The 15,440-nt window shown below is 35.0% G+C and overlaps 1 protein-coding gene across 2 annotated transcripts in view; it reads right to left on the minus strand.

The window, feature by feature from the left end:
• HERC2 (E3 ubiquitin-protein ligase HERC2) overlaps positions 1-15,440 on the minus strand; it is a 33,108-nt gene that overhangs the window by 16,702 nt on the left and 966 nt on the right. For both annotated transcript variants that reach the window (XM_075299223.1, XM_075299222.1), the window contains exons 2-8: positions 11,299-12,544; positions 10,158-11,115; positions 8,045-10,088; positions 4,577-4,730; positions 3,594-4,511; positions 2,442-3,532; positions 2,007-2,380 (exon numbers count right to left, since the gene is read on the minus strand). In XM_075299223.1, the coding sequence (XP_075155338.1) occupies positions 2,007-2,380; positions 2,442-3,532; positions 3,594-4,511; positions 4,577-4,730; positions 8,045-10,088; positions 10,158-11,115; positions 11,299-12,297 (6,538 nt within the window). In that variant the 5' untranslated portion in view covers positions 12,298-12,544. The remainder of the gene's footprint in view (positions 1-2,006; positions 2,381-2,441; positions 3,533-3,593; positions 4,512-4,576; positions 4,731-8,044; positions 10,089-10,157; positions 11,116-11,298; positions 12,545-15,440) is intronic.

Raw genomic sequence — 15,440 nt, forward strand, 5'->3', positions numbered from 1 at the left:
TGCGATGAGTGCACAATGGCACATAAGAAATCACTTGAATGACTTAACTTCTTACTGAAGGATCTTCGGCGAAGTAACAACATCTTTGGCGGTTGGATGATATTGTTGGCGGGCGATTTCAGGCAAACTTTGCCAGTAATTCCCCGTGGAACGCCTGCAGATAAATTAAACGCTTGCCTGAAGGCATCACCTTTATGGAATAACGTAAAAACATTATCACTAACCACTAATATGACAGTTCAACTTCAGAATGATCAAAATGCTGTTAGCTGTTGGAAATGGAAAAGTCCCAGTTGATACGATATCTGGATTAATTACTCTTACCAACGACTTTTGCCGATTTGTAGACTCTCATTTAGTTTTTATTGAAAATGTTTCCCAAATATTAGTGAGAATTATCAGAATTATGCTTGGTTAAGTCAACGTCCAATTTTTGTTGTAAAGAATAATGATGTCCATGAACTAAATATCACCATTCAATCAAAAATTGGCGATTTGGTAACATACAAATCCGTTCATTCCGTAACAAATCCCGATGATGTAGTAAATTATCCAACGGAGTTTTTGAACTCTCCAGGATTTCCACCACATAACTTGCAACTCAAAGTTGGTTAAGGTTATTATTATAGTCGGTACTCGACTTTCGGTAAAAAGACTTATGCCGAATTTGATAGAATATACAGGTGAAATGTATGTATTCCTCGAATACTAATGATTCCGACTGATCTTCCGTTTGACTTCAAATGATTTTCAATTTCCAGTTCGTCTTGCGTTCGCAATGACAATTATCAAGTCGCATGACCAATCTCTTAGTTTTTGCGAAATAAATTTAGAAAATCATTGCTTTTCACATGGTCAGTTATACTTTGCGTGTTAACGAGTTGTGAAACCATCCGCTTTGTTTGTATTAACGTCAGACCACAAACAAAAAATGTGGTTTACCAAAGAGCATTTGAAACGGATAATTTGCGGACACGTATAACGCTTCGATTCGGTAGTTACTTTGGATTCACTTTCACTTACTAGGACAAGTTCAACTAATAACACTCCAATTTAAAAACAAACAAAATAAAGAAATTTTCTTTATCTTTTAATCACCAAACGAAATGCTAGGTAAAACGAAGCTAGCAAAACGGAGTTCGCCGAATTTGCTAGTATCAATTATTTTTTAATTGGATCAATTTATTTTTTAGTTGGCTTTCAATTAATTTTTTAATTGATACTATCATTTCCGTGATTTGAAGACATTTTAATTAAAAATTAATTGGATCAATTAATTTCGTGATTGAAAACAAAACATATTGTTTTGTGTGTATAATATACGAAAAGGCAATCAATCGAGAGGAGTATAAAAGTCGAAAATGTACTTTTCGAAATCGTAAGGCTCAATCACTGGCTTCAGGCGTCGACTTAAACCAACTTGTCCATTTTTCATGTTGGGCAAAATCGATGTATCAACTTCTTATAATGACTAAATTCGTAGTAGCTAACACTATTGCAAACTCTGCTTATCGATGTTGTTCAATATCGATTAATAGACTTTCGGCGCCATTATGAAGTCTGTCAGCAAATGTCGGATTTTGTAATTCAAAGTCAATTTTTAAATTTGTTTGAAAGGCAATTAGAAAATCGATTAATCAACTTCTTATTACGACTAAAATCGTAGTAGCTAACTCTATTGCAAACTCTACTAATCGATGTTGTTAAATATCGATTAATAGACTTTCGACGCCATTATGAAGTCTGTCAGCTAATGTCGAATTTTGTAATTCAAAGTCAACTTTTAAATTTGTTTGAAAGCCAATTAGCTGATTTCGACCAACATTATACAAAGTACTTTAATAATTTTTGAAATAAAAAAATAAATAAAATATATAAATAAAATAAATAAATTATCTAATTGGAAAATTAAAAAAAGTCGACTCCTATAGTTTAATACTCGATTTCGAAAGGTATGTGCTTTTTTATTTTTTTACAATATACTGTGATTTTTTTATCTTACTCACCAGCTATAGCTTTTAAAAATCCCAAAGTTGTCCAATTATCCAAACCGCATATGTTTGCCAACGTTGAATCAGGATTTAAAATTGCACGAAACATTGACGAAATTCCACGCACGGCATTTTTATCCATATTTTCCGAATGCAAACCAATGCCCACCGATAAAATTTGTAGAAGTTTTGTGCAAGCATAACGTAAAAGTTTTGTAGGATGTGATTCCCCATTCAACGATGTATCACATGTTATCTCTTCCTTTTCTGTTTCTGAGTCTGGTGAAACAATATTTAAAGCGCTATCGGCTAAACGCAAATCATATTGTCCCTCTTTACCCATACGATAAGAATTTGTGGCTCCTGTATACCATTCAACACGAACCCATCTACAATAAAATTTAATCTTGTTATAGAAAACTGAACAATAATAAGCGTAGCCTGTCTTACCCATCTTCGCCCACTTCACTAATAATTCGACCTTCCCCAGGTGGATTGCCATCTTGATCTCCCCATTTCCAATCGGCACCACGAACTATTCGAGTACCAATTTTCATTAGTTTTGCCAATTCTGGTCCAGTTAAATTGGCTTTATTCGATTTTTGTTTGAGTATTGTGTCTTCATATACAGTAGACAATTCGTAGGTATTCTTCACTGCCGGAATATCACCACCTGTCTGGCTCAATAGACCCAAAACTGTTCCCAATGTTCCTGAATTTATAAGCAAGCTCAGCTCATTGGAGCCAACATCTTTAGCTAAAATTCCAAATATGCTCAACAGAAAACGGGCTCTGGGTAATTTTTTTAGAAACACATATGTACCCAGATTGGAATTGTCTTTACCGGTGTTGTTATATTTCGATTTAAGATGTATTTGTTCTTGATTTACCAATCTTTGTAATTCATGAACAGACCATTCTAAAATTTTAGCCTGACCCAACATTAGATTGGCCTTTTGGAAAGCTGATATAGAGCCGAGATCGTCTAGAATATTTGTGGTTGATGACTTATTGCTCTTCAAATGCAATCCCAAATATCCACTTAACATATTATATTTTACTGCATCCAATAAACCACTGACTTGGAGTATGGTGCTATGGAACATTTCTAAGCCTTGACGTCGAATCTGATATCTTTGCACTTGACAAAACATGGCTCGACGAACAGTTTCTACATCGCAAATTTCTTGCATTACAAATTCGACTATTTCGTTCATTATTGTTGTATTCACATCTCCAGAAAAATACCATTTTTCACAAAGTCTGCGTATGAGATCATTACTTAGTCTTGATTCTGCTTCAGGTTTTTTATCCTCGAAATCGAGATCAGTAGCTTGTTGTTTTATTTCGTCATGTGAAGCTTTACGTTCGGTAAGAATTATATTATTATCGCCAGTCTCTAAGAGATTTTCATTCGAGGGGTGATTTGTTAGTGATGGTGGCATTTGTACTGTAGCTACGGGTGCCAATGCTTGTGTCTCAGTTGTTACATGTCTTTCGGTAGTTGATGTTGCAGAGGCATTAGCTTCGAGAAGAGACTCCTGAAATATTGAAAAATAGAGATAAGCAAAAATAAGAAAAATTGTAATTTTCAACTTTTACCTGTGATTGGTTTAACTTCTGTGCCACATTTTGACTTTGTATGGTAACATTGAGAATATCTTCTGGTTTTGCGCATACCAATTGCTTTTTAGCCACTCTCATTTCTCCAATGATTTTGCGAACAATCTGCTTAAATCTCGGTAATTTATGAAGTATCGGCAATTTGCGCAAACCTTCCTGTTCTAAACTCACAGCTGGTCTTACTTCGTACAACAAAAATCGCAAACGTTCTAACATGGGAGCACAAACTTCTTTATAACTCCGATTTAGTTGCTGCCTTATGCGAACCACTGACCATTTTGTTTGATAAATTAACCGTATAATTTCACAAATTTGTTTTGGTAATTTGCCAGCATTGTTTGTCGTTACACCACCTAGATCTCTTTCTATAGTAGTTAATATCAAGCCACCTAGACTTTGATGTCTAATTAATACAGCGGTGAGTAAACGTTCCAATTCCTGAACTGGATGTTCAGGTGGAAATTCTTGATGCCATATCAAATTATTCTCCTTACAGAAGCGTTCCGATATAGTCATCCAAGTCACTACCAATGGATCTGTTAATCGTCCGTCCGACAAGCCTGAAACCAAGGTTTCTATACGCTGTTGTACATTGTTGGGTGACACAACCGTTGCTCCAATTGTAGCCATTGTATGAACTGGTGGTTCAGTAGGTGTACTACCAGCAGTACTGGCACTACTACGAGCTTCTCCTTTTTCTTCATCGAACGGATTACTTGGCTGTAACACTTGTAGACCTCCGCTTAGAATACTTGATTTTATGATTGTTTTACACTGTAGTTCTGCTGGTTGAGGTGGAGGACCAATTTGCAAAGCATTTGCTACAAGCCCTAATAAATAGGCCAATGCACGTTCCGAATTGAAATGTGTAAGTACTTTACTTTGTTGTAAATGGGGCTAAAAATTACAATAAAATAAATTTTATTTCCATTATATACACACACAAACAAATGTTAACTTACCTTTTCTTCACTTATATTGGGAGCATAGCGGCCAACCTTATGATGACTCAATAAATTTTCCAAACAGGTGCGATAGTTACTATTATTGAAATCCGATGATAGATCTTTTCCAATACTTTGAGAAAGATAATCATTGATACACGAATTTTCGTTCCTAAAATATGAAAATGGAATTTTAGCAAAAGCTTTACAGTGATATGACAAATCATTGGGAAATTAAATTCAAACAATCAAAATCAGTTGAGCAATATTGTATTAGGAAATTGATAGTTTGATGGTATAAAAGATTTTTCCCATGAGACAAGTTATGGACAATTTTCAATTCAATTTGAATAAAAATTTTTTTTCATTACACTTTTAATAAAAATTACACAATGTTCCAATTAAAACAATGAATAAAATTTTACAGTTTCAAAAATTCTAAATGTTTATAATTTTATAATAACAGAAATTTATTTTAATTATCAATTACGTTTTTAAACAATGACTGAAATATTTCTGTGGTCACAACCCTTAACAGCCTAAAGGTTGAATTACACACCATGCGTCAATTCGTGCGTTGATGGAAGGGTTGATTTTTTCTGTTTGCGGCAGACTATTCGAGCTTTTGATTTCAAAGAGAAATTTCAACTCTTCAATCATCGGACGCATTTAACGCATTGAACGCATGGTATGTAATTGTACCTTAACTCGAGTTAGGACACAATTGAGTTATTAGCACCATCGTATTCAGCGTATCTAAATTTATTTGCTCTAAATTTTTCATGTTTGTATCTCTTCTAGGAATCTGTAGCAAAGTTTTCCAAAAAACACCTTCTCCTGATTTTCAGTGAAGATTCAAAACTTTAAACTCCTGTACTGAAAATATTGAAAAACAGACTTAGGCTGTTATGGGTTGTGACCACAGATTTAAGTATCAATTATTAATTTTATAAATAAAAAACTATTTAAAAATTAGATTAAAAATTCTAAATATTAAATTAATTATATTTGACAGTTAACTGAAAATGATTTATTTTATCAATTTTATTTTCTAAACAATGACTGACGTTTTTCAGTTTTATTTAAATTCAAAATTTTATTTAAATTTAAATAAATTTGATAATTAACTGAAATTTAATTCTTTTATCAATTAATTTTTTAAACAATCACTGAAAATTTTACAGTTTCAATTTAAAAAATAATTTTATTAATTACATTAATAAAAAAAATATTTAAAAATTTGATTAAAAATTCTAAATATTAAATAAATTATATTTGTTAGTTAACTGAAAATGATTTATTTTATCAATTTTATTTTCTAAACAATGACTGAACGTTTTTACAGTTTCAATTAAAAAATTAATTCAATCGATTTTTTTAATAAAAATTTTGATAAAAAAATTCTAAATTTTTAATATTAAATTAATTAAAATTGATAATTAACTGAAATTGTTGTATTTTTATCATTAAGCTTTCTTTTTAAACAATTACTGAAATTTCATTTAATTATCAAATTTAATAAAATTATTTAAATTTTATTAAATTTGATAATTAAATGAAATTAATTTTTTAAACAATGACTGAAATCTTTACAATTCAACTGATTTTATTAATAAAAAATCAATTTAAAAAAATTGATTAAAATTCTAAATACAACATTAATTAAAAACAAATTTAAAAATTTGATTAAAAAATCAAAGTTGTAGATTATTTAAATTTGATAGTTAATTGAAACGTTTCTACGCTATCGATTAAGTTTGTAATTGATTCGATTAAATAACTACCCTATGGGAAATTGGTGCAAATTGCCATTGACGGACCTATCACAGAACTGGTACCTGTGCTCCAGTTAGTTGCAATTTTTAAATAGTCGTAATTTATTTATTTTCGTACTTGCTTGATATTAAAATCTTATTAAGATCCATTAAGAAAATTTGAGACAATTTTTCTACTGTATGTTTCTAGTAAATGGACATTTGTACAAAAACTATAGCTGATACTTTTTTGGGTTCTTTTTTGTATTTTTTCTCACACTTTGAAATATATTATAGACCAAATAGCGCTTATTTTCGTAAGGCAATTTGGTCACAATTCAAGAATCAAGTTTTCAGAACAAGCTCATATAGCTCTTGAAGTAATTGAGGTAGGTTTTCAAAATGACAATATTTGTTCTACATGCTGTTAGTACAAGTAAAAACAGAAGAAAAATAAAAGTTTTTAACATTAGGTTTATTTCGGTAGTGAAAGGGTTAATATCAAGCATTTTCATATTTGGTAAAATAAAATTATGAGAATAACCAATTGCTCGACATATTTCAAAAGTTTTTTTTTTTGTTCATTTCGGGTTCGATTGGGATGCCCAAATTGAAACAGATTTCTAAGAGTTTGTCCGAGACTGGTTCCAGAGGACCTGTCTATGGGGTGCTCCTGCTAAATTGTCCCAGGATGAGTTGAAGACGCGTTCTAAAATGTAAATTTACCCTGTCAATGACAAACCCATATTAAAGTGACTGGTCCCTTCCATACGTTTTGACCAGAACTGGGACTGGTCCATCCACACCAGGGACTAGTCCTGTACCGGTTATGTGGTTGGTCCATTTCCCGTAGGGTAATTAATATTTACCGCAAGACCAATTAATTTATTTAATGAATCCAAAAAATGTTCTTTTAGACCCAAACTTTCATTTAACATCCAGTAAAATAATCTTCCCCATTTGATTTCTTTACAATCCCAAAACCTTATTTTTCATTTGATTTCTTTACAATCCCAAAACCTTATTTTTCATTGGTTCCACTTGAGTGTTTTTAGAAGAGTTTCTTTAGGGACCCATTTTGGGCATAGCATATGCTCGCCTATTCGTAATATAACCAAACTAAGTAGGTTAGGTTTTATATACGCTGACTGACTATAAGCAATTTCATTTGAAATTAATGAAAATCGATGTGAAAAAAAATTTATTTGATTTAAAATTAGATTTGAAGTAGGTTTCATTTGGAGATTAAAATGCTATACACAAATACTGACCCTATAACCTTACGTATCCTAGATTTGAAGTAGGTTTCATTTGGAGATTAAAATTCTATACACAAATACTGACCCTATAACCTTACGTATCCTAGTTTTCCGTTATTTGTGATTTATTTTATTTTGAAAAATTTATAAAATTTCGTTTGTTCTCTGATCAAGAGAAGATTAATGAGAGTAATATTTGGACTAGGAGTAAAATGTTGTGTGGCCAAAAAAAAAACTTACACAATGAAAATAATATAATGTAAACATTAACCCTTATAAAACATAGATTATTCACAAGAGGTTAATGTTTGTTTTCAATTTTGTTTCAAGTATAAAACCATTTTCTACCATTCTGCAGCAAATATTATATGGTTCTTTGGAATTTTAGAAATTCCCCATCAATAACTTATATTTCCATGCCAACTGTTAATTGCCCAATGTTATCTTTTTATTATTATTACTATTCAACTTACTGATAATCGCTGATGTCGCATACATAACCATTCAATATAATCCATTTGCCACCATCTAATAATTGATTTTCAAAATCATTTTTACGTATAAGCATTAACTCTTCCGGTTGTGTTGATGATACTGAGGAATTTTTCAAATTTCCACGACAAATTATACCAGGCCAACCCAAATCATCCGAATCTTGTATATCACTGTCACATATGAGACGATTCAAATTGTCCAATGCATGTAGTAGAGGAACAAAATGATGAGACCAATCGAATGCTGGCATCAACGTTGGACGATCACGTTTTAATATGATAAGGCCAATTAAAAGTTCGTACAAAAGCGTATCGCTTATATCAGTCATAAGAATATCGGCCACACCATCTTTACCCTGTAGGGCGATCTCGTGCGCTTTTTGTAAGGAATGTATGCATAGGCTAATTGCACTTTGTACGTATTTGCAAAGCAAGAGTTCGGCACCAGTAAGATCTTCATTTTTCGGGCTTTGGTGAATGTGGGAAAATAACAGACGCTGAAAACGATGAAGTAAATCTAAGCTAGGACTAGAATGTTCGAGGGATTGGAGCGATGACAGCGATGGGTTGTTCTCATCTTCCTGTTTTATAATACCATTATTTAATAGCAATTGAGTTAGTTTAGCCTGTGACAAAGCCGAATTGTTGCGTAGCAATTGTTTAATTAAATGAAGCAATGGTAGGTTGTGGCCACTGTCGGTACAATCGTTGCACTCCAACCGTATAGCTTGCCGCAAAGCTGTCTCCAATCCTCCTTCAGCCATTAGGGAACCCACTAGTAGATCTGTCATAAATCTATGGCCTGCTGTTGAGATACCAGGTTCTGATGGCAGTAAAGATGTTAGGGTCTGTGCTCTCTCTGAAGGTGTTGGCAGAAGGACACTCCATCCAACTTGTAAAGCTAATTGTGCCGCATCTTGCATTGTTTTGAGTACGTTAGCACCTCCGGCCAAACTTAGAATACGCGTCTTTAGACTCACTAATAAACGGCAACCTTCTGAGAGACCCACACTTTTTGGAGCTATGCCATTGACAATTAACGCATGCAATTGAAGTCGCAAGAGATTCAAACAAGCTACAGCAACACATTCTGCTTCTTGATTTGGGGTCTGTCGATTATTTGAATCTTGTCCACAAACCATACCCAAAAGTTGATCCAATAGACGAAACGTTTGCTCACTTAGATCAATGACAAATGGTATACGTGCTGGAATTCCTTGTATAGAAGTTTGACTCCATATAATACTTTGAGCTGCGCCACATGCAATACCATAAGCATAGACAGATGGATGAGTGGCTAAAATGGGTTGTTTTACTAAGGGGTCTTTGCATATCGAAGCTGGGCATATTTGTTGATAATCGTTACGACCCCAACCGAAAACTTCACCTCCAGTGGCGCTCAAAGCCAAACAGTGAGATACCCCTATTGCCACATCTATTATTGTCTTGGATTGAAGCGCACTTATTAGCTTCGGTGTACTCAGACATTGAACCTGCTTATCTAGCTGACTGTGGCCCAAACGTCCCCCACTCGATTTACCCCATGAGTACAGCTTGCCATCACAAGTTAGAGCCACCGAAAATTGAGCCCCGGCAAAAACTCTTTGGACACGGGGCAATGTATCAATTACTTGGGGTAACGGAGAACCATTACAGGAGCCATTGCCAAGTTTACCAAAATCACCATCACCCCAAGCATATACTAAGCCCGTTGCAGTAACCGCTAGCGTGTGGGCATCTCCACTGCCCAAAGCAACATCAATAATTTTATGTTCAGCTAAAGCAGCTACAGGCGTAGGTAAAAGTTTATCATCGGAGTTACCATGGCCCAGTCTTCCATATGTTCCACGTCCCCAAGTATATAGAGTTCCATTATATGATATTGCTGCACTATACGAGCATCCAACATGAACCGATTTTACAGTGGTTTCTAAGGAATTTATCTTAGTAGGATGTTCGCGAGGAAGAGTATCTCCATGTCCTAATCTGCCTCCAACACCATTACCCCAGGAATACGCACTTCCTGAAAATTTTTACAAAGAGCAATCGTAACAAATCTACCTGATATTTGCAATTTTTTTCATCCACTCACCCATACTATCTACCGCCAGATAGTGTCTTCCTTCACAATGGGCAGCCACCGATATAATGTGAATATCTTGCATTTCTTCTATCAACATTGGTTCAGTCTCCGGCTTAGAGATACGCCATGTATACATCTTGCCATCTTGTGTTAGGAACAGCACATATTCTTCAGATATAACTACCTGTTGAACTTGAAAATAAAAATTCAAGACAGGGGCTGAATAATGGGTATATGTACTTTGTGAACCCGAAGTGGCGGGTTCAGCTGTAAACCCATTTTGATGAGGATTCAGAGACAGCCATCCCAAAGCATAGATACGCTGTTCATGTAGCTGTGGTGTACTCGTTGCCATATTGTTGTTATTATTCGTAGCCATAGAACCGCCGGCACCACTTAATCCACTCTCTTGGGAATTTTGATTGATGAGTGATGTCTTTCCCAAATTTGTCAATCCACACTTATTCATGGCATTATATTGGGTTTGTATGGAATGTGCTGTCGGCATATGAGGTTTAGCCAAACGATCTAAATGAGAAATAATCACAACGGCAGCTTGTTTAAGATCTACATTGGATGTCTCTTGTTCGGGTAGCGTAAGGAAACGTAGAAAACATTCCGTTGCACTGGATGGGACAACATTTGAAGAGTTGCTTGAAGCTAAACCATAATTTCCAATAGATTCATAACGTTTAAGAATGGGCACCATGGGAGCACCCGAATTTTGGGGCACATCACGATTATCATCGGTTGATTTATCCTTTTCCCATAAAGTAAGTAGGAGAACAACAGCTTCTAGAGAGGCTGCCAAACTGCCCTTTTGAGCTCCCAATTCTAGTAAAAGGCACAGCGCAGTATGGCGATCTTCTTTTGGTGCCAGACACCGTCCACCAAGTGGATCAGCAAGAGCAACTTGTCGTAGAAATTTTATTGAACGTTCCAGAACTTCAATCCAAAGTGGGGAAACCTGCAGAAATATATAATTCCAAAATTAATACTATACATGGGAAGTGAATGATGATATCTTAGAGTATTACACATTGCTTTCTCAATATAAATGTCACGTTAATTGGGACATCAGAAAATATGGTTAATTATTGTCCATTTTTAAATTTATACACAGAAACTGTTATATGGGTTTTGACCTTACCTGTGATGTATCAAACAATAGAGCTTCCGGCAGATCTTGTAATGATTCCAATGCTTCACACAATAATTCACTGCACATTTCAGTGTCTTCACCTGAACGCCAGGCGCGGCGCAGAAAAAAGAATGAGAAATTCAAAGCTGCCCGAGTACAAACTCTTGCTAATCCCAACGTCGCTCTTTCACTATCACGCCCTGGAGATCTTAGCTCTTGTGATGAAGTTTGGCGATATTTGCCAAAACGATCCCTTGACGAAAAATTGCTCTCTTCAGATAATCGATGCATATTTTTATCAGTAGGATTTAAAAATGGATTATTCGGATTTAGCGATGTGGGCACCTCCATGGATTGCATTTGTGGCAAATTGTGTTGCTGCATAGCCTGTTGTTGTAACAATTGCTGTTGTTGTTGTTGCTGTTTGCAACGTGCCAATGCCACAAAATAGCGTTCATATATGAATAATTGCTGACGCAAATGTATAGCTGAGAGACAATTTCCAGCAGCTTGCAGAGCAATATCGTGAAGTTCGTTGAGTAAAGTTTTTTGGCACTCAATTTTGGCAGCACTGCTTGGTGTTTGCCCCCACAACCAGGACTCAAAAATTGCATCACTTGCTATGCGTTGAGCAGCTACGGCCGCTGCTTGAGCCTGGGTTGTTATTTTCTTAATAGTTGCATCCGAATCCAAACTATGGCAGGCACTACAGTTACAAGCCGACAAAGGACCGCAAAAATCATTCGCTGGACAGCAGGAACATTGTAATTTCTGGACTCCGCAATAATGTTTTCCATCATCTCCCAGATATGATAGATTACCAGCTGCATTTAAAACCGGAGCAGCCGGCGAAGATACCAACTCACAATCCTGTATTAAATTATTCCACAGTATTGCAGCATCCTCTGGAGATCGTAGACTTGATATTAGGTCAGCTCGTATCCATTTCTGATCCAGAAATGGCAGAGGTCGCAAATACAAATCCGCATTATGAGAATTCGCAGACATTCTTACAAGATTTGATTGTTCAAATTACAAAGCACTTTTCAATCAACAATATGATACTGTTAGGTGAGGATTGATGAGGCCTACCACATTGCATAGAGTGTCAACATTTTTGTTATTGATTTTTGTTGGCTATTTGGTTGAGCGAGTGAACGTGTTCCAAATGGCGTTTGTTGTCCCCAATACAGCGTAATTTAATTCAAGCTCAATGAGATCAATTTTCAAATTTGAATCGGAACGAAGTGACTTTCTGTATGGAAACGAGTACAAAAAAACAACAACAATTATAATGATATGCATAAATAACTACACATCAATGTTTGTATGTATGTAACAATGCAATTTATAGCGAAAGCCTAATTAAAGATTGCAACTGATTTGTTTACTTGAATGCCTTTAACCTCACGACTATTTTTTGCTGCTGTTATTCTCGTTTTAAATTTACGAAAAAGTAACCAAACACATGTAGTGTTTATTTGTGTATTCTCAGTTTCCACTGTGGCGCGTTATTATTGTTTATTTTTAAACACTTTGCCAGTTTAGCTCCATACTGAGCCAGAAAAAAAGCATTTACTCTCCCACCTATCCCCAAAATAATTGCATGTCAGAGCATAGCCATAACGCATAGGCAGACAACAAAAGAGCTGGTAATAAACCCTCTCGTCTCCCATGTTCCCCATTTGTCACACAAAAGAACGATTTTGTGAGTGGTTGGTTTGAGTTACTATAGCAGCAGCAGCAGCAGGGAATAATGGGGTTTTGTTTGGTTTTGTTGTTGTTGTTGTTGTCACCATACATTGAAGTTACCAGATTACCAATGGGGTCAATAACTTTGGGGCCTCGGTTAGCATTTGTTGTATTTGTACAACTTTTGTATAAATTCACTAATATTTTATATACAGGCTAGCTGAAACCAAGTGTTACCAAGTACACATAGATCTGAAAGCTACAAAAACATTTGCGCCTCGAGTTAGTTAATAAATAATGTTATTCATGATGGGTTTCTTTGGTAAAAGCTTGAATTTAGTCTATTCCTCTAGACCTTTATCGTCGTGTTCTTTTTTTTGCTTTTCGCATTCGTCTAGGAATCCTGATTCGTTACTCATATTAGGAGAAACATTTTTGGTCTTTCTTAGTAAGAGCGAAAAGGTATGTTAAAAAATTTTCACTAGCATTTTTAAAATATTTGGCTACCGATTTTGGGAACCATTCCAGTCGTGATTATATATCCAATATGAGCTAAATATGCTTCCACATTTGACTTTGGTGATAAATTCTGTTTTGATTTCTATAAAATATTTGCCCAATGTGAACGTGCCGTAAGACTTATATGTTGTTGGAATAGCTTCTCGCTCGAATTACAACTCCTTGTACAACTCCTTTCGTTTAAAGGCCGGTATGCCCCTCTAAAGAAACTTCCGCTACCCATAAGAAATGTATTGCTTTTCTGTGAGTCGTTGTTATCGATTGTTTACATTTTGCCCTCATACATGGTAAAACTGTTTTATTTCTGTTTTACCGGGACAATTGGTCGCCAATATCGTGCGATTTATTTGGTCTTTAGACGGTCGAAGTGTTACAAAGTGTGTGTCAAAAATTTAGTAAGCGGATTGATCGTTTGTTTAGTAAATGAAATGGAATAACAAGCGGCTATTGTTGGCGAGCACAATCTCCTACAAGTGAACAAATTGATTTTGTAAAGATGCTACCTTGCAAAAATCTTCATATTCTAATCGAACTAAAGTCCCATTTCGGGAGTAAATGTTCCACTATGCGACATTGTCTTCGATGAGACGAAGTAGTTATATTAAAATTAGCATCAAAGACTTTTAATTTTATACTTTTTCACTGATTTGTTTTTGATTTTAACGGATAAACTCGAATTTAGTACCTTAAGGTGAGTATTAAGTTTTAGTTTAGCCGCTAATTTTCACTAAAGTGAAAACTAAAGCAGTAAAAAAGTCATAAAATTATACATATTTGTTGCAGATTTCATTATAACTTGATGGGAAATATCCCAAAGTAAATTTTCACAAAGTTTGTATTCCCTAAAATGGATTATTAAAGAAAAGTAATCGTGAAAAAATGACGATTTTAGCGGCTAAACTCGAACTTAATACCAACCTTTAAGAAAAAATATTCGTTAGCGAACATTCCGTGTGGCGTTTTTATCGAATGTTTAGGTTAGGTTAGGTGGCAGCCCGATGTATCAGGCTCACTTAGACTATTCAGTCCATTGTGATACCACATTGGTAAACTTCTCTCTTATCACTGAGTGCTGCCCGATTCCATGTTAAGCTCAATGACAAGGGACCTCCTTTTTATAGCCGAGTTCGAACGGCGTTCCACATTGCTGTGAAACCACTTAGAGAAGTTTTGAAACCCTCAGAAATGTCACCAGCATTACTGAAGTGGGATAATCCACCTCTGAAAAACTTTTTGGTGTTCGGTCGAAGCAGGAATCGAACCCACGACCTTGTGTATGAAAGGCGAGCATGCTAACCATTGCACCACGGTGGCTCCCTTATCGAATGTTTACATTCTGCTTCCATAAGAAATATGTATATAGCGAAACTTGTTATTGGTACGCAAACGAAATTTCCGCTAGAAGTGTATGCCGGGCTTTAAAAGAAAACATCGATTGTCGATAACATCGCGTACGCCTGGTCGTATCCATTCTCTCTAGAATTGAATAAAGGACTTAAACACGGAACATGCCTCTAGCGGAAATTTCATTGAAATGAAAATAATAGTGCTGTATTTCATATCGACACTAAATGTACAGTCGGTAGTAACGTCTTCAGAAATCTTTGGGTTCCAATGAATTTTTTATGGGTAGCAAAATTTTGGGCTTCGTTATTACGGTAAGTAATGAATGTGTAGTTTTGCTACCGAAAATCATTATCGATCGTTTACACATGGCAAAACTGACTTTTGACATACAAGCCTGAAGTGAAATTTCAAACACATTCACAAAGGAACATGTTTACTCAAACAAATTCAGACACGATTCACGAAAATTCTCGTGATTCACTAAAATTCGCTTTACCGATTCTCTTTATTCATATGCCATAATAAATTTTTGTCAATATTTATATTTTTTCAGCAAATTATGTGATTAAATTTAGGTACAATTGTTATTGATT

This window comes from Haematobia irritans, chromosome 3 (genome assembly GCF_050003625.1).
Source record: "Haematobia irritans isolate KBUSLIRL chromosome 3, ASM5000362v1, whole genome shotgun sequence".
Classification (NCBI taxonomy): Eukaryota; Metazoa; Arthropoda; class Insecta; order Diptera; family Muscidae; genus Haematobia; species Haematobia irritans.